The 23,547-nt window shown below is 40.5% G+C and overlaps 1 protein-coding gene across 2 annotated transcripts in view; it reads right to left on the minus strand.

Moving 5' to 3' along the window:
• GRM5 (glutamate metabotropic receptor 5) overlaps positions 1-23,547 on the minus strand; it is a 933,671-nt gene that overhangs the window by 189,615 nt on the left and 720,509 nt on the right. For both annotated transcript variants that reach the window (XM_029602292.1, XM_029602291.1), the window contains exons 4-5: positions 17,499-17,745; positions 10,117-10,285 (exon numbers count right to left, since the gene is read on the minus strand). In XM_029602292.1, coding sequence (XP_029458152.1) covers positions 10,117-10,285; positions 17,499-17,745 — 416 coding nt within the window. The remainder of the gene's footprint in view (positions 1-10,116; positions 10,286-17,498; positions 17,746-23,547) is intronic.

The following is a 23,547-nucleotide window of genomic DNA, read 5'->3' on the forward strand; positions in this document are numbered from 1 at the left end:
ACATTAAACCCTCATTAATTTGCGTTATTCTATCGCAAAATGTGGTAGGACACCTTCATTTGTATTACCTCTTCCCACATGCATAACAAATTTAAAATTTGCATGCTAATTATGTTGCGATATTTATCACATGCGTTAGACCCATTTAACGTGTGTTTGGGCCCCAACGAATTTGATGAATGTCCCAGTTAGCCTGATAAAATTATCTGGCTAACTAGGAAGGTATATTATTTATTTATTTATTTTAATATTAAAAAGTGCAGTCATATTATTGAATATAGCTGTCTATTTTAAAGTTAGCTGGTTAACTTTATCCAGCTAACTTTTGGACAGCTCTTTGGAGCTACCAGACTTAACTGGATAAATTATCTGGCTAACTCCGAATATTGGAGTTAGCCAGAATACTTATCTGGCTTAGCTAACGCCTCCCTGAAATGTCCCCGAAGGCACTAATTTATCCAGCTAAAATTTAGCTGGATAATAAGATATCCAGCTAAATGTTAGCTGGATAAGTGCCCAAATATTTATTTGTAACTAGTGAGTTATAAAACGTATGCATGCAGATTCTGCTGGAGAAACAACCTGCACACTTTAACAGGTGTAAATATCTGCAGATACCTTTTCCAAGATAATTTTCAAAACAAAAGGACATGTGTTCTTTCACTTTACAAATTTGTGTGAAATTTATATAAAGTCTCAGGGTAAGTACTTTACACTGGCTGAAAATTGTCCCCATAATGTGCATAAAATCCCAGGCATTTTGCTTTTTTTTTTTTGGCTTCAACACTTCAACATACACGAGATTCTTCATGACTCCTCTATAACATTATTTGATAGATTCTTATTTATTACAAAAGTAATTTTTTATACAATAAATGAAAATTATCTAATCTATTTCTTTATTGTTGCTTCCCCATTGATTCCTATAGAACAGGGCTGTGTAGGTGTGACCAAGCACATTTATAGAAGACAGTTTGGTGACTGAATTGTAAGTGGGCATCTTGAAATTCTTCTCCTTAGTTCAAATGGACATATGGATTGGGATTCAAACGCAGAGTACTTCCTCTACCCAGTTCTAGATGTTGATGACATCAGGAGAGTGCCTCTTTCTCATGAAATGGTTAACATAGATCTTGCATATTACAATGAAGTTAATCATGTATTGCTCTATTCGGAGTAGAGGGTGATCTAGAAATCCAGGTAAAGGCAGGTTTATTCAGATTTCCTAAAATATGTAGGGCCTCTGCATTTTTTTTTAAAACAAAAGATTTGGATATTTGTATTCACAAACATCAACGGGTATTTTTCTGTCAGAAATGTTTTTAAGCTCAAAATATGGGTGACTCAATCCTATTATGTTTTTCCTTTATCAAAGCAGTCTCTTTGGCCTCACTATGTTTTAAGTGCTTGGAGAACAGGTTTATTTTCAACAAAACATCAACAAGAAAACCCAAGAAAAATAGACCTGCGAAATGGAATTACATATTTAGTACTATTGCCCAAAAGAGTGTCACAAAAGTTCATAAAGTACAGTTTGTTACTATAATATATAATAATAAAAAAAATCCAATTAAAAGCAAGAAGTGAGTCATAGTCCAGGTGCAGCCAGATTAAGTTAAATGCAAGGCTTCCTTTACAAGAGATAGGCTGCTGGACTCCTGCTCTTCAATTTGTATCCTGTGTTTGTACAGTGGAAGAAAATGTTCCTTTATGCAGCCCATCCACCATCAATGCAGACCCATTTAGAAAACAAGTTTGTTTTTCGTTTTTTTTTAAAAAGCTGGTCAGGCTCTGTCTTAAACTGAAAGCAATTAGTTCACATGTAAATTAACTTCACTCCCTACTTAAGATGGCTTTTCACAAGGTCCATCCTGTGTGACAACCTGAGAACTGATGAATTCAGAATTAATAAAATCGGGGGTGGGGGCTTCTGCAAATTGGTAACGTGTGATTAAATTGTTTTGCAGATTCACCAAACTAGTTCCCCCGTCCCTTTGTGAAGCCTGACCTGGCAGCACTAATCTCAGTAAAATGAAGCATTTCAATTATTCTGCTTATTACACCCTGAGCCATTTCTCTTGCAAATGCTTCCAATTACACCAGACTGGAGGGGCAGGGACTAAGTCTCCATCTGTCAACATAGGGAGACTATCGAGTCAAAAGGCGGAGACTATGTCCATTACAATCAGCTGTCTTCAGGTTCTCTAGGACATTGCTGTTAAATAGCATCGTTTTCTCCACTGATTCTGTTAAAGAAATAAATTCTGGCTGCAGCTCAGTATGGCTGCTAATGCATACATGTCAGTGGTGCTCAGGTAAGCACATGTATCATAAACTGGGGTACAGCAGTCTTATGGATATTTGCAGCGTATGACATGATTAATGTCACTTAAGTGGAAGGAGTAATCTTTAAAAAAAAAAAGAAAAGAAAAGAAATATTTCCTTTTTCTTTCTCAATCTTCTTCTTGGCACCTGGATCTAAAGCAGTATTTCCCAACCCTATCCAGTCAGGTTTTCATGAATATTCATGAAATAGATTTGCATTCAAAGACCACCCACTGGATGCAAATCTCTCTCATGCATATTCATTATGGGTATCCTGAAAAATCAGACTGGTTACATGTGCCTCCAGAAGAAGGCTGGGAAACACTGACCTAAAAGTCTTTGTTTTAACTCAGCAAAAAGAATTATCAAGCAAATAACAGATTTGTATACTTACTAAGACACAGCTTTATGTTTTGGCCAGAGCAGGAGCAAAAATAGTACAAAAATCCTGCAAATGAGTTTTGTTGCACATTGCATGTTTTAAAATGTGTTTATTTTGTCTGTTTCCTGTTTTAAAATAAGAGGATAACTTTCAAACAACTACACACGGCAGCATATACACGAGTATATGGCTACATGTAGATCTTCAATAATATTTTATAACCCAAGTGCATCATATATGCACATATTATAAAATACGTGTATCGTTACCCCAGAACATACATACAATATGCATGCTTACCCATGAATACATTCAATGCATTGAAAGAGCGTACATTTCCTATCCTGCACTATTGGCTAGCCTACACTGGCTTCCCATCAGTTGGCGGGTAAAGTTTAAAACGGTGATGTGGCTTTTTAAGGCCCTATATGGACATGCCCCTTCATGTTTGACTGCAGCGATCTGAAGGTTTCAATCTGTTTGATGCCTCCAATCCTCCTAACACATATGGAGATCCCACCTCTCAGAGAGGCACGTCTGACCGAGTCCAGGAAACAAATCTTTAATATTGCGGGCCCCAGTTTGTGGAATAGTCTCCCTGAGGAGCTGAGAACCGAGAGAGATATGCTCCATTTTAGAAAGCTTCTTAAATATTTTTTTCTTTCTTTCTTTCTTTTATTTATTTATTTGTTTTTATATACCGACATTCACCTAGGGTATCACATCGCTTTACATCATGTATGATGAGATAGTGTGATTATAGAACACACTATTTTGTATTGAAAACATAGAGGGTCTTATTTTCCAAGGCTATCGCAGGCGTGCGCTAACCAGCGCACGCCTGCGATAGCTTGCAAAGGTAGCGCACGCCTGCGCTATCGAAATCGGGGCAGAGTTGGCCCGGAAGAGGAGGAGTCGGGGTGTCACCGGGACCGACTCCGCAAAGGCACCGCGGACGGGGAAAAGGTAAGGACGCAAGCGAGCGATAGCCTTAGAAAATAAGGCCCTAACTCTATTCCATTTTACTGTTGCTAGTAATAGCAGTGTCTTTTGCTAGTAAATAGCAGTAACTTTTGAATATTAACCTCCTATACTCACTTAATTGGTATTTTATAAAAAGCAAAGTATATATGTACTTTATGTTTCATGTGCACAAATACACCCATCATAAAGGGGTGGACTAGGTGCATTCTGGGGCAGGGCCAATAGTTATGTGCATGAATTGCTATTTTAAAACACATTTTTGTATATTTGGCAACTTACTCGCGTAGGTTTATTCCTGCTAATTTTCTGGTGTAGTTGATATTAAGACTTTTTAATTGTGTATTGGGGCTGGGTGGTAGTTCTGCGTGAATTGGAGGGAGTTAGATATAGAAACATAGAAACATGACGGCAGAAGATGACCATATGGCCCATCTAGTCTGCCCATCTGTCTAATGTATGTAGCCCGTACAATTCCCCTTACTCCCTCAGAAATCCCCTGTATTTGTCCCATGCTTTCTTGAATTCATATATCGTTTTTGCCTCCACCACTTCCACTGGGAGGCTATTCCATGTGTCCACTATCCTCTCTGTAAAGAAATATTTCCTAAGATTACTCCTCCTGAGTCTACCCCCTTTCACCCTCATCCCATGATCCCTTGTTCTAGAGCCTCCTTTCTATTGAAAGAGACTAGCCTCCTGTGTATGGAAATCTTTGAGATATTTAAATCATATAAATCTCTATCATATCTACCCTATCTCGCCTTTCCTCTAGGGTATTCATTTTTAGATCTTTAATTCTATAATCATATGCTTTAGATCGAAGACCACTGATCATTTTGGTAGCCAACCACCAACCTGGTTTATATCATTTTGAAGGTGCAGGCCACAGAATTGTACACAATATTCCAAATGAGATCTCACCAGGGACCTATACAAGGCAATTTCACCTCCCTTTTTCTGCTGATCATTCCTTTCCCTTTGCAGCCAAGCATCTTTCTTGCTTTTGACTTTCGCTTTTTTATCCACCTGTTTGGCGACCTTAAGATCATCAAATACAATCACCCCAGAGCCTGTTCTTATTTTGTGCTTAGAAGAATGTAATCTCCAGTACTGAACATTTCCCTTGGGTTTTGTAGCCTAAATGCATTATTCTGCATTTTTTTAGCATTAAATCTTAGCTGCCAGTCTCTAGACCATTTCTTGAGTTTCACTAGATCCCTCCTCATGTTTTTCAAAGCTCTCTGTCTCTCTATCTGGCAATCCTTCTGCTATGTCACTCATGAAAATGTTGAAAAGAACTGATCACAGGACTGATCTCTGAGGCAACCACTAAAATGCCCCATCAAAGTAAACTCTAATTACTATTACCCTTTGTTACCTCCCACTCAGCCAGTTTCTAACCCAGTTAGACAGTCTAGGTTCCAAACCAAAGGTGCTCAATTTATTTATGTCTCCTATGCGCAATCATGTTAAAGGCCTTACTGAAATCCAAGTACACTACATCTAGTATTTTTCTTGATCCAACTCTATCAAAGAATTGATCAGATTAATCTGACAAGATTTACCTCTAATAAAACCATGCTGCCTCAGATCATGTAAGCCATTGGGTTCCAGAAACTGCACTATCTTCTGTTTTAGCAGTGATTCTATTAATTTGCTCACCAAAGAGGTCAGACTAACTGGCCTGTAGTTCCCAGCGTCCTCCTTTCTTCTAATTTCATGAATAGAAACTTCATCTACCCATTTCCAGTCCTTTGGAATTACTTCTGACCCTAAAGAAGCATTGAAAAGGTCAGCCAGCAGAGTTGCCAGGACTTTTCTAAGTTCTGTCAATGTCTTTGGATGTATCCCATCCAGTCCTATCACCTTATTTACTTTAAGTTTATTTAGCTCCTCACAAACACACTATTTTGAAAATTGATTAAGGTTTACTTCACTTACAATCTTATCTGTGTTTGTGTTAAGTAATCCTGCTGGTGGCCCTACTACAGTGAACACATTGAACAGAAATATTTGTTAAGCTTCTACATATTCTACCCCTTCACCTTGCAGTCTCACAATGCCATTCTTGCACTTCTTTTTTATTTATTTATTTATTTAGCTGTTTTTCTATACCGACATTAGAGGGTACATCATGTCAGTTTACATTAAACAATAGGTAGAAAATACAATGAACAGGGGCAGGGAATGGGAGTACAGAAAACAATAACTAGCATAACGGGTTACATGTTAGAGAAGTGAAAGAAGAGAAGCGCAAGAAACAGGTAAACAATAATGTATCAATTAAAACTGGTAGCATAATATTGTTGCAATGAGGTTGGGGGATATGTCCTAATCTGGGAAAGCCTGTTTGAAGAGCCAGGTTTTTAGCTTCTTCTTGAATTTGATGGTGCATGGCTCAAGGCGGAGATTCGTGGGTAGTGAGTTCCAACGGGTGGGGCCTGCAATAGAAAGGGCTCACTCCCTTGTGAAGGAGAAGTGCGCATACTTTAGGGAAGGGGTGTAGAGGGTACCTTTACGGGCTGCTCTGGTGGGGCGGTTGGACTGTATGAAGCGGAGGGGCTCGTCTAGCCAGCTGGAATTGTGATTGTAGATGGATTTGTGTATGATAGAGGTCTTTAAGATCAGGAGAGGTCTTGAACGAGTAGATGTGACTCGGTTATTTACACTTTTGAATAATAGAAGGACTAGGGGGCATTCCATGAAGTTAGCAAGTAACACATTTAAGACTAATCGGAGAAAATTCTTTTTCACTCAACGCACAATAAAGCTCTGGAATTTGTTGCCAGAGGAGGTGGTTAGTGCAGTTAGTGTAGCTGGGTTCAAAAAAGGTTTGGATAAGTTCTTGGAGGAGAAGTCCATTAATGGCTATTAATCAATTATACTTAGGGAATAGCCACTGCTATTAATTGCATCAGTAGCGTGGGTTCTTCTTAGTGTTTGGGTAATTGCCAGGTTCTTGTGGCCTGGTTTTTGGCCTCTGTTGGAAACAGGATGTTGGGCTTGATGGACCCTTGGTCTGACCCAGCATGGCAATTTCTTATGTTCTTATGATGGTGAGTGTTTTGTAGAGGATGCGGGAGGGGATCGGGAGCCAATGGAGGTCCTTAAGGATAGGGGTTATGTGGTCGGATCTAAGGGCATTTGTAATGTTTCTGGCAACAGCATTCTGCAGCATCTGGAGGGGTTTTATAGTGGAGTAGGGGAGGCCTAGAAGTAGGGAGTTAAAGTAGTCCAATTTGACGGAGAGGGTCGCTTGAATGACTGTGCGGAGATCATGGGTGTGAAGTAGGGGTTTGAGTTTTTTCATAACTTTGAGCTTGAAAAAGCCTTCCTTTAGAACATCCTTTAGGCTTGAGATGTTGGGGGTTAGAGATGAAGAGAAGTTCAGTCTTAGACGAGTTGATGGCCAGGTGGAGATTTGTGAGTAAGAAGTTAATAGAGGCAAGGTATTTCTCCCAGAATTTTAGGGATTGGGAGATGGATTCTTGTATTGGTATGATGATTTGTACATCATCCGCGTAGATGTGGAATTTAATAGGGATGTGAATCAGGCTTCTGATGATTGAAAATATCGTACGATATTTTCAAAATCGCCAGAAATCGGGGGCTCACAGAAACCAATAGGAAAACCCCCCGAAATTGTTTGTGGGGCTTATCTTATCATTTTGGGGGAGGGTGGGAAAAACGGCACACAAAAATAACCCCTAAACCCACCCCGACCCTTTAAAATAAATCCCTTAGCTCCCCCACCCTCCCGACCCCCCAAAACATTTTTACAGGTACCTGGTGGTCTAGTGGGGGTCCCGGGAGTGATCTCCCGCTCCTGGGCCATCGGCTGCCACTAATACAAATGGCGCCGATGGCCCTTTGCCCTTACCATGTGACAGGGTATCCGTGCCATTGGCCGGCCCCTGTCACATGGAGGGAGCACTGGATGGCTGGCGCCATCTTTAAAAATGGCATGGGCCATCCAGTGCTTCTACCATGTGACAGGGGCTGGCCAATGGCATGGATACATGGTAAGGGCAAAGGGCCATCGGCGCCATTTTCATTAGTGGCAGCCAACGGCCCGGGAGCGGGAGATCATTCCCGGGACCCCCACTGGATCACCAGGTACCGGTAAAATTTTTTTGGGGGGTCGGGAGGGTGGGGGGAAGCTAAGAGATTATTTTTAAAGGGTCAGGGTGGGTTTTTTGTTTATCGGCTTGGGTGCAGCCAATAAAAAAAACCTGATTGGGCCGGACAAAAAAAAACACGATGTGAATCGGAACCGGAATCAGAACCGATTCCGGTTCCGATTCACATCTCTAGAATTTAAGGCCAAGGTCAGACAGGAGCTGGCAGAGGAGGATTAGGTAGATACTGAAGAGGGTAGAAGAGAGGGAGGAGCCTTGGGGAACTCCTTGGCAGGGCAGAGAGGTGAAGATTCTGAGTTACCTATTTTGACAGAGAATTCTATCACTAACATAGCTAAAAAAAAGGTCTCGTCCCTCCAGTTTACCGTTTTTGCTCTTTTTTCTTCCATTTGAATTTTTGCATTCCTGACTACTTTTCCAGCTTCTCATAGCTTTTCCAGATAATGTTGTCACCGGTGATGTTGACCTGCCTCAGTATAATGACTGGTATCCCCTGATGAAGGATGAATTTTTGAATCATGGCCACATTGGGATTTACAAAATTGAGCAGAACAGGAATGACTTAAGTATTTTTGTAGACATTTGAAAAATATTCAAGATGGTGGTTTAAGTTGGTTTTAATATGCAATATAAGAAAAATTCTTCAAAAAATATATTTATAAGATTTTTTGAAGCATTACCTTGGAATACAAGGGGATTGATTGAAAGTTAATGATTAAGGTGAAATCATAGTAACCTGGAAGGTACCTTGTTTAGTGGCTATGTATGAAACCACCTTTTCCTACCAAAAAATATTTCTCAAACAGTTAATAATTTAAGTTAATTGTGAGAGGAGTGGAGTATTTATTTGGTTGTTATTATAATTACACTCCTTTTTGTGGAGATTGTGAGTTTGATATTCTGTCTTATAAACATCAATAGTGTGCACATATTTTGGATTTCATATGTAAAAGGGCAGTCCAGTGGCATTCCTGAGTGGGGTTCAGAAGAACTCTCAGTAGTCGCTTATTTATTTGTTTATTTATTTATTCAAGTGTTTATGCTCTGCTCCTTCCAGTCAATCAGCTGTTCAATGCAGATTACAACAATTCTAAATTTAAAACAATAATCACATTATACAGTTAAAATTACACACAATCATGGACAGGCCTTTAAACAAATGTTTCCCTAAACAGAATTTCAGTGTTTATGTACGCAGTATCACAATTATTTTATGCATTAAATATATGCATACATGTTTATAAAATGGGTAGAATATATGTGTTTTCTTGCATTGAAATATACATGCATATTGAACCATATGCATGCACTTTTAGAGCAGAAATGCGTGGTGTTTTATAAATGAAGCAGCTCCCGCTACACAATTTATTAAGTACTAACATTAAACTCCAGGCAACCACTTAGGTGTAGACATGCTGCACCACTGATAGGTTTCAAAGTTGGGATCAAACTAATAAAGCACACAAAAGGGACACAAACTGCAATACATTTCCCCTGATCATCAAGCCAAAGAAAATCAGTCAAGCAGCCTGCTAAAATCCAGCTGCATCCCAAGCTCCCTGAGTTACATCTCCATCCAGTCAGAACTAAATGTAAGCAGACTTGGGCAGGTCAGAGAGAAACTCCATTCCTAGTGTTCTTTATGCTTAAGAAAACAGAGAAGTTAATTAAATCATCTTACCGGGTCAGGAGTCAGAATTTATATAATAATCCGACCTCTGACCTGGGCAGCTTGAGGAGGGGAGAGAGAAAGAGGAGAGCAGGGAGAAAGAGGAGAGAAGAGAAGCACTGGGAGGAAGGAAATTCCCCAACAAATGACTTGTGCTCAAAATTGAATTAAAACAACCAAATAATATGGTGCATGGGGAGGGCTTCCATTATTACAACTGTCATTTTATGAAACAAAACTGTACAAATGGAGTAAGAACTTCTGGTTGTTCACGGAAATAAAACAGTAACAACAGCTTAACTCCCCTGCATCTTATATATTAGAAGGGTCCAAGGTTCCTCGTGGATCATGAAAGCATGAAAGCCAAAACAAAAGTGCACCCAAAGAACATTCACTCCCAATTAGGAATAAGAGCAAATTCAAGCAGAATACAGTCAAATAGTTTTCATATTCTAATATTTTTAGATCTGCTACACACACATACAATACCGATGGAATGCTCTACACACCCAATCACGTTACCTAATTGTTCCCCATTTGATCCAGTTTCCAGTATGGATTGCCCTGAAAATGAACCACTACCATCACCACATCCACAAACATTGAAAGCTGTTTACCTTTATTTGACCCTTTTCACAGGGTTCACTGCAGACGGATCTAATGATTGCATTTTTATTTGACCAGATTTCGTCATCATCCATTTTTAGTTCACCATTGTCCCAGCTTCCAACATTGATATAATCAAAGTAATCTTTTCCCATTTTCTTAAAATTCATGATCTCATACCTTTGTAGAAGAAAAACACCACTGAGTAGACAGCAAAAAGATAGCAATCAAGCTGAACAGTGCAAAGTACCAATAAACCAGAATATACAATTATCTTTGAAGCTAGATGTGTTTTAACAATCAAGAAAACTGATACGCCTCCACTGTTCTTATATTTACTTTTAGTACTTTAGAGTACACTGACTGTATTAACATACTTACTTATTTCAGTGATGTGGCGGAGGTGGCTCTCAGGGGATATCTTAAAAGAAATGAGTTTCTGTTCAGTGAAATTCAGAAATGTGAAAAAAATATATATGGATAGAATTGATCCAAAGATTTGCTGATCTGTTCCCAATAGCCTCTGTGCAGCATGAAACAAAAATGCCACATAGCAAATATCTCCAGAGATGTGGTCATTTACGCAGATCAGGAATTTTGCAGCATGGAAGCCTTGATTAAAGGGAGGAGTCATTTAAATAAGGAGGCTTCCGTCTGCCACCACTGACAACAGGAGCAAGTCTTGCAATCTTCCCAAGCTCTATTTCCAGAAAAGTACTGAAATGTGGCAAACCTTTTTATCCAAAGAATACTCAGACACCGTATCTATCTCTGCTCTAGTTAAGACATAAAGGCACCAAAGGCCACCAAAGCCACATATCTCTTCACATATCCTTTTTCCACACTTTCAAATTTTGCAAAAATGAGTTCCTGGAAGTGCATAAAAGATGCTTTTTTGATGGCTTATACTGAAAATGAATAATTAGGATTGGTACTGTACATTGTGGGGTAGATATTTAAAAGCCATTTAGATGGATAACTGAAAGGTTAACCGTCTAAATGGCTTAGCCGCAATATTTGACAACTTATCCGGCTAAATTCTAGCCGGATAACTCTTTATCCGGCTAGAATTTAGCTAGATATGTTGGGGACATTCCTGGGACAGGAATTAGGTATTCCAGGGAGAAGAGGAGTTAGCCGGTGAACCTAACCAGCTAACTCCGGTCGTGCTGCAGGCAGGTCTAAAGTTAGCCAAATATACCTATCCAGCTAATTTTTAAGATAGCTTGGTATATTCAGTGTAATCAGCTAACTTATCTAGCTGCTCAGTAGCTGAATATGGACCCCTATATTTCCTTTTCCTTTCAATAAGATTGCTAAATCTCTGGAGGAGAGCATTTTTTTTCCTATTGTACCAATATAAATTGTGTTAAATATTCATTGGCTTAGTTATGTCTACCTTGTACTGAGCTGCATAAAATTACAATAGATAACAATAGTAATGTATTAGAAACAGTACTGCAGGACTAACACATAAGATTTATTAATGCAATGCAATAGACCATTGTAAGAAGCTTGTTAACCATTTTTCAGGAGATCAGCTTACTTCCCTAGCCATACATTAATCCTTGTGCATTGGGGTAAAGTGTAAGTGCATTCTTGTCTTGCTTGTGGTCTGAAATTAAGCATGTTTGCTTATCTTAAATGGGGTTCTCCATTGACAGCAGGATTAATTAGCCATGACTGTGATGACACATGTTTGATGTCATCCAGCAGTGCCAAATGGACCCATTTCTCTCAGCTCATTAGAACTTTTATTCTACTGAACATACATGGGAGTCCTATGCATGCCATCTTGTAAGTCCCTCAGTTGAATGTAGAGTTTAGCCTTAGCTAGTTGACTCTCCAGAGAGGTGGGTAGGTGTTAACTCATCCTGCTGTGAAAGCAGAACCCTATCTATGGTAAGCAAACTTGCTTTCTCCATCGACAAGCAGGGCTGAATTAGCTACGACATGTGGGGAGTTCCAAGCAGGAGATTGTGTGATGGAGCATTTACAGAATAAGCAAGCTAGAACCAACCCCTTCTCATAAAGAGTAGACTACTGGATGAACAAGCTTTGTGAAAATGCTTAACCAAGTTACTGCCATTCCTGGAGAGATTGTCCAGACAGTAGTGGGATGTGAAGGTGTGAACTGGTAATCATGTTGCAGCTTTGCAAACATCTTTGATAGAGATGGCTCTTAGGTGAGCCACTGAGGTAGCCATGGCTCTACTTGATGAGCCTTGATACTCTGTGATCTGAAGGTCAGTCATAAAATAGAAATGTGCAATAAATATTGCTAGTCAGTTAGACAATGTGCATTTGGCAACTGCCCGACTAATCTGTTGGGAATGAAGGAGATGAAAAACTGAGCAGCATAATAGTGTGGTTGAGTTCCCTTTTATAGGCCAGTAAATGGAGGCCATGAAGTCTTGGAAAGAACATAGACAGATGTAGTGGTCAATGTGAGCATAAGCCCTGCTTGCTGTGGCACAGTTGACACTGTCTCGTTGATGGGCCCATTATGTCTATGGCAATAGCTGGAGAACACGATGGGGTATGGGTCAGGCTAAGGCGTCACCTGAACCAGCTACCATCCCCACGGGTTGGGCTCTGGGTTCCAGCAATCGGCAGGACTAGAAGTTTCAGGGGGCTATGCAGAGTCCAGAGGCAGTCCAAGAGTAGGGAATGGCAGCAGATAAGGTGTGGTCCAAGTTCAAGGCGAGGGTGAGAACCAGAAAGACTGGCCAAGACAGATAAGACACAGCAGGACAAGACCAAGAGATTAGGCATGGCAAAACTCTGAATACAAGGGTAAGATGGACAGCAAGAGGAGGAGACAGAGACAGGACAAGACTGAAAGGCAGACTGAGCGAGGAAAGCAAGATTTGGCAGGCTGGATGAGGATGGTAAGGCTTAGCCAGCTGGAAGAAGATGGCAAGGCTTGGCAGGCTGGATGAGGCAAGGCCAGCAGGCAGGTTACACAAAGCAAGGTCTGTTTGCTGAGGCGAGGAAGAGGAGTCGTGGCTGGATTTAAATACCCAGTTGCATGATGTCATCAGAAGGTGCCCGCTAGGGGAATTCCCGCGGTGGGGCCTGCAAAAGGCTTCATGCAGTGCTTGCGTGCTCACTTAAAGAGTCATGGGGGAGGAGTCGAGACAGCAGCATTCCATGCTTGCGTGAGTGCAACCTTGATGTTGGTGGCATCCCAGCCTTGGTTTGTTCCTGGTTTGTTGCTGCAGCCATTGGGGTAAGCAAAACAATGGCTTGAACCAGATGGAACACAGAAATCACTTTAGCAGAAACTTAGGAAAATGCAAAGCATTACCTTATTATGGAAAACTATAAGTATTGAGCGTAAGAAACCTATGCTTGAAGCTCACTGAGTGAGTATTGTAGCTGAACTGATGGTAACTAAGATTACCACTTTCAATATGAAAAACTTTAAGGAAGCTGATTCTAACAGCCTATAGGAAGTCTTTATCAATTGTGCTAAGACGACATTAAGATTCCATGGCACAGGTAGTTTTTTTCATGAATTTTGATATCAAAGGATGAATAGAGATTGGATTTCATTCATCTGAGAGCAGTAAGCACTGATGACACTGTCACCTTGACTGATGATGCACTGAGACCAGGTGAAGTGAAGGACTGATGCAGAGTATAAGCAAATGGTTTCAGGGAGCCTGCTGGACAACAAGATAATAAATCCCTTCCATTTAAATCTGTATTCTCTTATGATAGATAGCTTCCCATCAGAAATCACAATATCCTAATCTCTTTAGATAGTGACTATGAGGAGACTATCAAGCACTCAACATCCATGCCGATATACTGAAGGAGGGAAGGCTTGAATGACACAGATGACTCCTCTCTTGAGTTAGTAGAGCCACATTGGAGCTGAGGGGGGACTGGTGGGCAGACTGGCCACCTGACAAGACAAGAGAACCATATTCATCTGAGTCAAGTTAGAGCAATGAGGATAAGAAATGCTCAGTCTTTGAGTACACTGTGTATCATCTTCACCACCAATGGAAATGGAGGAAAAGCATATAGCAAATATGCATCCCACTTTAGGATCTCCTGCTTGACTTGGTATGGAGTGGGTCAAAGGAAGCCCTACTCCAGAGAATAGTTCTTTGCTGCTTATTACTACTTTCTAGGATCTTGAAAGAAACAGAAAAAAATATTAATTATGCTTACATTTATTTTTTTATAGCATAGAGAGTAATGATTCAGAGTTGCTGGGGCAGCAATTGAAAAAGATAAGAAGAGAAGATACCACAAAAAGGCAGAAAAGAGAGAGAGGAACTGAAGGGTTCATGAGGCAGCATGTGCAAATGAATTCCTGCACATGCTCAATAGGACAAAAGCTTTAATGACCTCAGAAGAAGGTTCTGAAAGACACTGTCAGATGATGTCACCCATGTGTCTTGGCTAATTCAGTCCTGCTTGTTGAAAGAGAATAGAACTGTATCTAAACACTGATGAAAAACTAGTCTCTAGAATATGAAAAAAACAAAGAAATATGTAACTCAGCTATTGATAAAGAGGAATGTTAATTCTGTAATTAGGAAACAATGAAACAAAATTAGTTTTAAAAATTCCAAGGGCCTGAATGCATATTTTATTTACACTTATGTTTCTTTGTCCACCATGGTATGATTTTTCCCCCTGTATCCAATAATCTATTTTTCTTTGGATTAAATGTAAATTTAAAAAACGTTTCTAAGAGCCCAGATCACACAATGCTTAAGAGTGAATTTTAAAAGCCCAATGCACACCAAAATCAGGAGATGCAGCACAAGTCTGGCTGCTGTGTGCCAACTGAATTTTAAAAGCCACCTTGATAGGCACATATCTCCGCTGCATGCACATTTCACAAAATTTCAAAAAGGGGTGTATTCTGGGCAGGGCATTTCAGGGCATGGCCAAGAGATATCTACTTATGAGCTCCAGCGTGCATCCAAGTCCACTGCCGCGCAAGTTTACTTCTGCTATGGAAGAAGTGTAAGTTAAAAAATAAAAAGAAAGAACCATTCCTGATGGGTTTAAAGGTTCTGGGGTAACTGGGGGGAGTGCAGGCTATCAAATCAGGGGGGGTTGTAGGACCTGGCTGTTACCTAGCAAAATTATTCAAGATCTATTTCATTCATGTGGAAGAGAAGGATCTGAGTAGAGACTGGCTGACCCCTGCTGATCAGAGTAGTCTTTAGAACCTTATTCATACTTCGAGGAATACTCATATTAGAATTCAGAATAGTGAGAAGGCATTGTCTGAATCTGCACTTCACCAACAGTCAAGTCATCTGTGAAGTTTTTTTTTTTTATTGTTGGGACTTATTTACTGATGTTCTCCTGTGTATCAATGAAGCTTCCTTCTCTGAAACACTGGAGATGGACATCTATGCTCCTTTCAGTCTCTGTACTGATTTGATACCACCAAGAGTTATCAGAATTTCTAGGAGTGATGGAACCACAGATTGCAGTGGCATCATTGATGTTGATGCTGGTGCACTTATGCCAGTGAGCCTTCAGTGCAACATCTTCTGAATTCTTCTTTACAAGTTCTCCTCAAAAATCATCAATGCCAAAATAGCACAGGGTGCAGGAGGAGTGGTGACATCTTCCTGAATCACCCGAGGAATATTGGTGGATGTACCTTTGGTCTTTGAAGACTGGTATGATCTCCCATGGTGCCTTGAGGGTGAGCAGCCCTTTCTTTGGGCTTGGGATGGCATGAGGTATCAAACTGTTTCTCTCTGTTCCAGGCATCATGCATCAACAGGAATTGATGTGAATATGTACTTGAATATCTATTTATATTTTATAATTTGTTTTGTTGTTGTTACATTTAACAGTTTTTAATGTAAAGTTTTCTCAGTTGATTTTCTTACTGTTTTATGTAAAACGCAATTGCGGATTTTGTTCTATGTACACCGACGTGATATCTCTGATGAGCGGCGGTATATAAAAACCAATAAATAAATAAAATAATAAATAAATTAACATTGAATCCTGCAATGCCAGCCTCTATGAAGAGGAATTCTTTGCTTTCATCGGGTAAGAGGAGATGGAAGATGCTCTATTATCCTGGCCATTCTCAGTGCTCAACTTTGAAGAAGATTGATGCCCCCATGATGTTGATACACCACCAGTGTCCAGTACAGCACTTGGGTATTTTGATGCAGATATCTCTGATACTAATGAAGATGGATCAGACTTACATGCCTTGAAGAACTTTTCCATGCACTCCAAGTGGGTCCGATGGCCTCTGGGAGTCATCTGTCTGAAGGTGCTATATCCAGAGATGTCATGCCTGACTCCCAGGCACACCACACAGACATCATGAGTTAGTCACCAACATTGTGAGTCTAAAATGGAAGCACTTGCTGAAGCTACTGATCCTCTTTACTTTCTGGGAAATTGATCAAACAATAGCCAAGGTGAAATCAAATGATGATCTCAGAAACAAAAGGCTACCTGAAGCTCTAGATGCACTAGACAATGTGGAGAAAACATAAGAATATAAGAAAATGCCATACTGGGTCAGACCAAGGGTCCATCAAGCCCAGCATCCTGTTTCCAACAGTGGCCAATCCAGGCCATAATAACCTGGCAAGTACCCAAAAACTAAGTCTATTCCATGTTACCATTGCTAATGGCAGTGGCTATTCTCTAAATGAACTTAATAGCAGGTAATGGAATTCTCCTCCAAGAACTTATCCAATCCTTTTTTAAACACAGCTATACTAACTGCACTAACCACATCCTCTGGCAACAAATTCCAGAGTTTAATTGTGCGTTGAGTAAAAAGAACTTTCTCCGATTAGTTTTAAATGTGCCCCATGCTAACTTCATGGAGTGCCCCCTAGTCTTTCTTCTATCCGAAAGAGTAAATAACCGATTCACATCTACCCATTCTAGACCTCTCATAATTTTAAGCATCTCTAAGAAAAGACAAAAAAAAAACCTCATCATGGAGATACTAAAGAAAAAACCTTAACAGAGAGAGATCACATTCGTGAAAAAACTTTTTTTAGAAAATTACCTCTGCACAAGGAAAGGAAAAAACAGCGAAATACAACTGTTGCTCTCCATGGAAAAACCAGAGCTAGGTTAGGCCCTATGATTGTGCTGTAGTGTGGAAAATCCCGCACAAGCTTAGTCAAGCATGTTCAGAGAACTTTGAAGAGCTTATAATACAGCTCTAATACTGGGCTCCATTGGAGACATCATCCAGATGTGAGGGCATAATGTCTTGCTCGACTTTGGAAATAGCAACTGAGTTTGAACTAGTACTAAAAAAAAAAAAAAAAGATTAAATATTTAAAGGGTAGAAGGCAGGGCTAGTTATCAGAATGACATATTTAATGCTGCATTAATTGTAATGAAAGTAACTGTACAGTACCTTCCTGGTGAGTCTCCATTCTCATCAAACAAAATCATATCCCCAGAAACTCCTGTGAAGTTTGCTTTCATAAGACAGTCCAGAAGTTTCTGCCCATCAATTGGTTTCATGGCATCACAGAGCCCTGCGTAGCCTGGGCATAATGACATCTGCATATTGTGGAGACCATAAGCCATGGCATATATTGCATTGATAACAAAGCCCATTTTGGAGTCTTGGACATACTGGGTTTTCAGAGTCAGACGACCTAGAAGAATATATAAATTAGAAAGACTGAGAAACATACTGTTTTCCATCAATATGGTTAAAACTCTTTTCATTGCAGGAAATCTATCTCAAATGCAGTGGGGAAGTGTTCTATTTTAATATGTCTTTCCCTACCAATTTATGTTATCCTTTTTTCTGTGTACCTGGATATTTGTACCTTAACTGGTTATATTCAAAATATAACTGGTTAAGTGCTGGAAACAAATGTCATTGAGGACCTATGTACCAGAACCCCTGCCCTTCTGTAAAGGACTCAAACTACTATCAGGCATTGCACCCAGCCCCACCTCTCCCTAGCTCCCCAAATGATGTAAATTAGTTACGGGCCTAACGGCCCCAGGAGACTCCTTCAACCCTCAAATTCAAGAAATATATGCAGCCTTCACGCTAACTGCTCAAGTCCAATCTCCCCCTCTCCCCCACAACCCTGATGTGACCTTCTTGTGCCACATGGCACCCTCAAAAGGCCAAGACTGCAGGGAGAGCAGTATAATCATATTGCTTCTGGTGGCATCAAGCATTGCTGTCGGATAATAAAACTGTACTCCCTTGGCAGGGTGGGGATAGAAGTGCGTGATCAAGCCTACAGGCTCACAAGGATTACTTAAAAAAACAAAAATGTCCAGCTCTTAACCACCTATATTTTGAATATAGATGATTAAGATACCAGTTATCTAGATAAATGTACCTGGCTACAAGTACTCTGATGCAGTTTTTGAGTTTTCCTGCTAACTAAGGGGGTCATTTTCAAACGCTTATCGAGTGCGATAAGCCGCTATCGCACGCGAAAGGTCCCTTTTCGCGTGTGATAGCATGCTGGGGGTAGAGTCGGGGGGCAAGGGGGAGGACTCGGCGGTGTCTTCGCTGGCGGCGATAAGGTAAGCAACGTGATCGTCGCCAGTAGCGTGCCCAATAGCGCTACCTTTAGCCGGCAGCAAAAATACCGCGGTGGTGCAAAGGTTGCCGGCTTTCACAGGCCCGCCCCCCCCACCCCCCGTTTTTGCTGGATTCACCATTCTGCGATAGAATGGTGAATCCAGGCCTAAGTGCCTGAATCACTAAGGCATTTGTCCCATTCTGCATCTAGGGGAAAATGCCTTTATGAATCAGGCCCTTAGCCAGATAACGCTGAATTTTAACAAAGATATCCAGAGAACTTTCTTCCATCCAAGAACTCCCTCATACCACCTCTGACTTAGCCAGATAAGATTTTAGCCAGCTAAAAACTTATCCAGCTAAGTCATATATGGTAAAATTGGCAAGATTTTCAAATCCTGGCATTCGACTAAGTGCCAAAGTTAGAGACTCATTCACTAGGCTGCTTTAGGCCATTTATTGCATGAAAAATTGAGATAATGAGAGGTATTTCAAATGCCTTGCGTTATTTGAGCCCATGCACCCTCTAGGCTCCAGACCCATTTTTCAAAATGGTGCTACCTGGCCTTTGTAAAGGTTGGATGGAACTATTTTGAAAAATGTCAGCCCGCCAGGCCCAGAGCCTGGGAGGCACTCTGGGCTCCCACTGGGCCACTAGGGAAATTATTATTGAGTAAAGGGGAATCCAGGGGGTGAGCAATGGAGGACTTCCCAGCCTCAGGGATACTGATTTTTGTGTTGAAGGGGAGGGGTTGGGGTGGGAACAGGACTTGCCACCGAATTGCAAATATTTTTAATGTGTTGGCACTATGGCCGCTTCCAGGATCAATGGAGCTGGGAGTGGGACAAAGGGTCTGTGCAGGTATTTTCCCCAGAAAAATGCATTGAATATGGACTCCTAAAATGTCATCACATTAGTATTGGTTCCATTTACAGGTGAAGTGATAGGCACTAAGTAGCAATGACTCCTGCTTATGGCAAAATCAACATTTACTTCATTTATTTATTTATTTATTTTATATATTATAAATTTGTAAACATTCTATATGGTGTACAATAATTAGTTACAAAATTAAAATACAGTATACAATAATCCTATAAAAATAATACACAATTAAACAAAAATACATTAAAATATAAATAAAATAACAACTAAAAATATTTAAGCCTATCATAAATCTTACTTGATGATGCATCTGGCTGCTATTTCGTGCTATGTAATAAAATAGGTAATTTTAAACCTGTGATAAAAGTTTGTTAAAAAAGGACAATTCTGGCTACTAAAAACTGCTTAACCATTGCTTTAAGCGGCCATAAACAGATCTGACTGCTATATAGTGCTCAGATTAGCTTTCAGTTTTCATAAACTTTTTTAAATAATCAGGTTTTTCTTAAATATTCTGATATCTTTTTGGAGTCTAAGCTCATCTGATAATGAGAAAGATGTTATGTGTTACTCTGCTCTGGGCATAGAGAAATACCTACCTATAGTACCTGAATGCAATCTGTTTTGAAGTGCCAAAAAGTGGAATATAAATTACAAAAAAACAGTATAAATAAAACTCAGGGAAAGAAGAGGATCAACTAGGGCCACTTTGTTTTATGGTGATTTAACTATGAACCAGAAAAATGCACTTTACTCACTAATTAGATGTGTTTTTGAATGGTATCCAGTTGATGATCAAGAACATAAGAAGCTAGAGAGGTCAAGTAAGAACAATCAAGATCCCGTAGACCTTTTTCCTGTCTCTAACATCAGTTATTTAGAAACAGAGAAACATGATGGCAGAAAAAGATCAGATGACATATCTAGTCTGCCCATCCACACAACTGCTCAGCTCTTACAATCGCTATCTAGTTAATTCAATTCAGTTTCCTCCTCTTTGCCAGGCAACGCCTTAACATATTTTAGGTTATATCCTGCCTTTCCAATGAAATGCACAAAGAGGTTTGTCGGTGCAGACTATTTTATTTCTTGTATGCTGGGAGGACAATTTTCAAACACATTTACCTGGCTGAAAATTTTCCTTCTGTGTGGCTGAGTTGGACGTTTACGACACAAAAAACATTTAACAGATTTAAGAAAAGGCATTCCCAGGGGCGAGTTTAGGTCAGGGGAGTAAATAGCATGCTTACATTTTGATTTTCAAATGTGTGTGTACTCTTTATACCCTACTGGTTACTCACAGAGATAACAAGTGCCAAGTAATGGCAAAACTTTGAGGTAACAAGCTGCAGGCCACGGTAGATTTCTAGCATGCCTCCTGTTCCAGCACTGTGTCATTCTCTGCAGTGGAATTTGAGACACTATTGCAACCATTTTATCCTAGAATTTAAGAGATCAAGACCTGGAAACTGATACAAAATTTCACTGCCAGCAAGCTAAAAGTAAGATTTTGGATTGGCATTATTACTTGCCATAAGGGAACTTTATACAAAACATGCTAAGAATGATCCTCTTTATATGAAAATTCCTATGGTAAAGGATTTAACCACTGTTGCAACTACAGAACAAGTTCACAATATAGGGAATCAGAATTGGAAGTTGTTCATAAGCTTTTAAACTAAGTCCCTTTTTCAGAGGTTAAGAGAAGAGAGTCGAACTGAAACCTCAGTGTTGCGACTTGTCGGGAGTTTTCAAGCTGTATCATTTAAAAAAGTATGTATATAAAAGATGATATTTGCATATATTTGGAGTATTCTCTCTTATAAAGTAAAAGTGGTGGTGGCAGGACGATGGGGTTGGTGCTTTGAAAATAAACATCATTACACTGCTATTTTAACCCAAATTGAAATGGACTTGTATATTTGAGCAGCTGCATGCTTAGCTCATGTTGCACTGATCTAATGAAGGGAGCAGAGCTATCGCAAACTAATCACAAATGTATTATGGAAGACCTATAAAAAGGTATCACCTACAACTTAATCCACTGACTTTTATTTCTGAGTATTTTCTGTTTCGATTGCCATCACCAACTCAGTTTGGAAAATACATAGCAGTAAGAGACTGCTTCAGATACTGCAAAAATCAACCCTGAGAGCATGCATCCCTCTGGCCATCAGTACGTGCATTTTCCTTGCATGATGCTATTGTTTTTTAATTAAAGATTTCTGAATTTCCTTTTTGCTGGATAGCAATACTGCACTTATGTCTTGCAAGATTACCTTCATTCATGCAGACAAATGAAGACATGATCATACCTTGGAATTTGTTCTAACACTGCATAAAAGAAAGTATTTCTTTGCCGTCAAGGTGTGGCTTCAAGAAAAAGAAAATTGAATGAAAGACTCCAATCAATTCACAAATGTCTACCTACTGAATACTCATGAGGGGACTTGCTGAATAAATAGCTAGTTGGATGCAAGGAGGGCAATATACAAGGATATTTCTGTGGGTAAAATAGTGTTTTATTTGCAGAAATGGCCTTTTACAAATGTGTTAAAAGTAAAGGACTGACAGCAGGAAATGTAGGTTGTTACCTACTAGTTAGATGCAACTAGACAGCTGCTTGATAGGACTCCTTATGGTAACTGTCAATGAACTCAGCCATGCCTTACGTTAAGATTAGAGGGAATTTAGTCTGGGATTGAATTCATAAACACTATTAATTATAAATACCCAGTGGATGGCACTAAAGTGGCATCACTTTTGTGCCATTTTAAAGTTTCAGTATGTGGGCAGGAGTAAGTGGGCTTCACTCCTGCCCTTTAGTACTTTCTAGGACCTGGGAAGGGGATAAATGGAGGCTTTGGGAAAAAGAAAAAACAAACTGATAAAAAAATAAAATGGGCTTCACGCAGCCCTGGAAACTGCCTCCAATCCTGCAAAACGTGAACCAGGGCCCACCTGGGGACTCTCCAGGCCTCTATGACCCTATCTACTGGCCCAGAAAACTAATCTAGCCCAGGATCCGGATCTACCTGGGCCCCTCCTGTCCTGCAGATTTAAATGGGGTAGGAGGGGGTCTGGGAAGGCCCAGGATTGACCCAATTGGGTAGGCCTAGGTCTTAGACTAGATTATTTTTATGGCCTAGTAGTGGGGGTTGGAGGGACACAGGGAGGCCCCAGATGGGCTAAAAGAGGCCCAGCCAGGCAGACTGAGCCCCGGGTTCACTTTTTGCAGAGTAGGAGGGCGTTTTCAGGGCTGCAGGATGCCCATTTTTTTAATCAGTTTGTTTTTTCATTTTTTTTCCATGGAATGTTTTTTCTTTTTTTTCAGTTTGGCAAATGAACCAAACTGGAAAAAAACAAAGCAAAAAACAACCTTCCCTCCTCCTGAAAAACCCCCCAAAATGAACCAAAACAAACATTTTGGTGCTCCACATCCCTACTTTACATTTAGTCACTTTACTAATCATGTTTTTTCTAGCATAGAAAAATATAATTTTATGACAAGCTTGAATTCTCATTAGATGATAAGATGAAACAAACTGCTATTTTTATTCAATACAATTTGGGGTAGATTTTCAAAGGGGTACGCGCGTACCCCCCGAAAACCTATCCCAAACCCCCCCTGCGCGCGCCGAGCCTATTTTGCATAGGCTCGGCGGCGCACACAAGCCCCGGGATGCGCGTAAGTCCCGGGGCTTGCATGGAGGGGCGTGTCGGGGGCATGTCGGGAGTGACGCGGCGTTTCGGGGGAGGCGCCGCGGGCGTGGTTTCGGCCCAGGGGTGTTCCGGGGGCATGGCCGCGGCCTCTGGACCAGCCCCCGGACCGGAACATGGAGCGCAGCAGCCGGCCCGACGCGCGCAAAGTTACGCCTGCTTCCAGCAGGCATAACTTTGCCAACAAAGGTAGGGGGGGGGATTAGATAGGGCCGGGGGGGTGGGTTAGGTAGGGGAAGGGAAGGGAAGGGAAGGGAAGGTGTGGGGGGGGGGGGTGGAAGGAAAGTTCCCTCTGAGGCC

This window comes from Rhinatrema bivittatum, chromosome 5, assembly GCF_901001135.1.
Source record: "Rhinatrema bivittatum chromosome 5, aRhiBiv1.1, whole genome shotgun sequence".
Lineage (NCBI taxonomy): Eukaryota > Metazoa > Chordata > Amphibia > Gymnophiona > Rhinatrematidae > Rhinatrema > Rhinatrema bivittatum.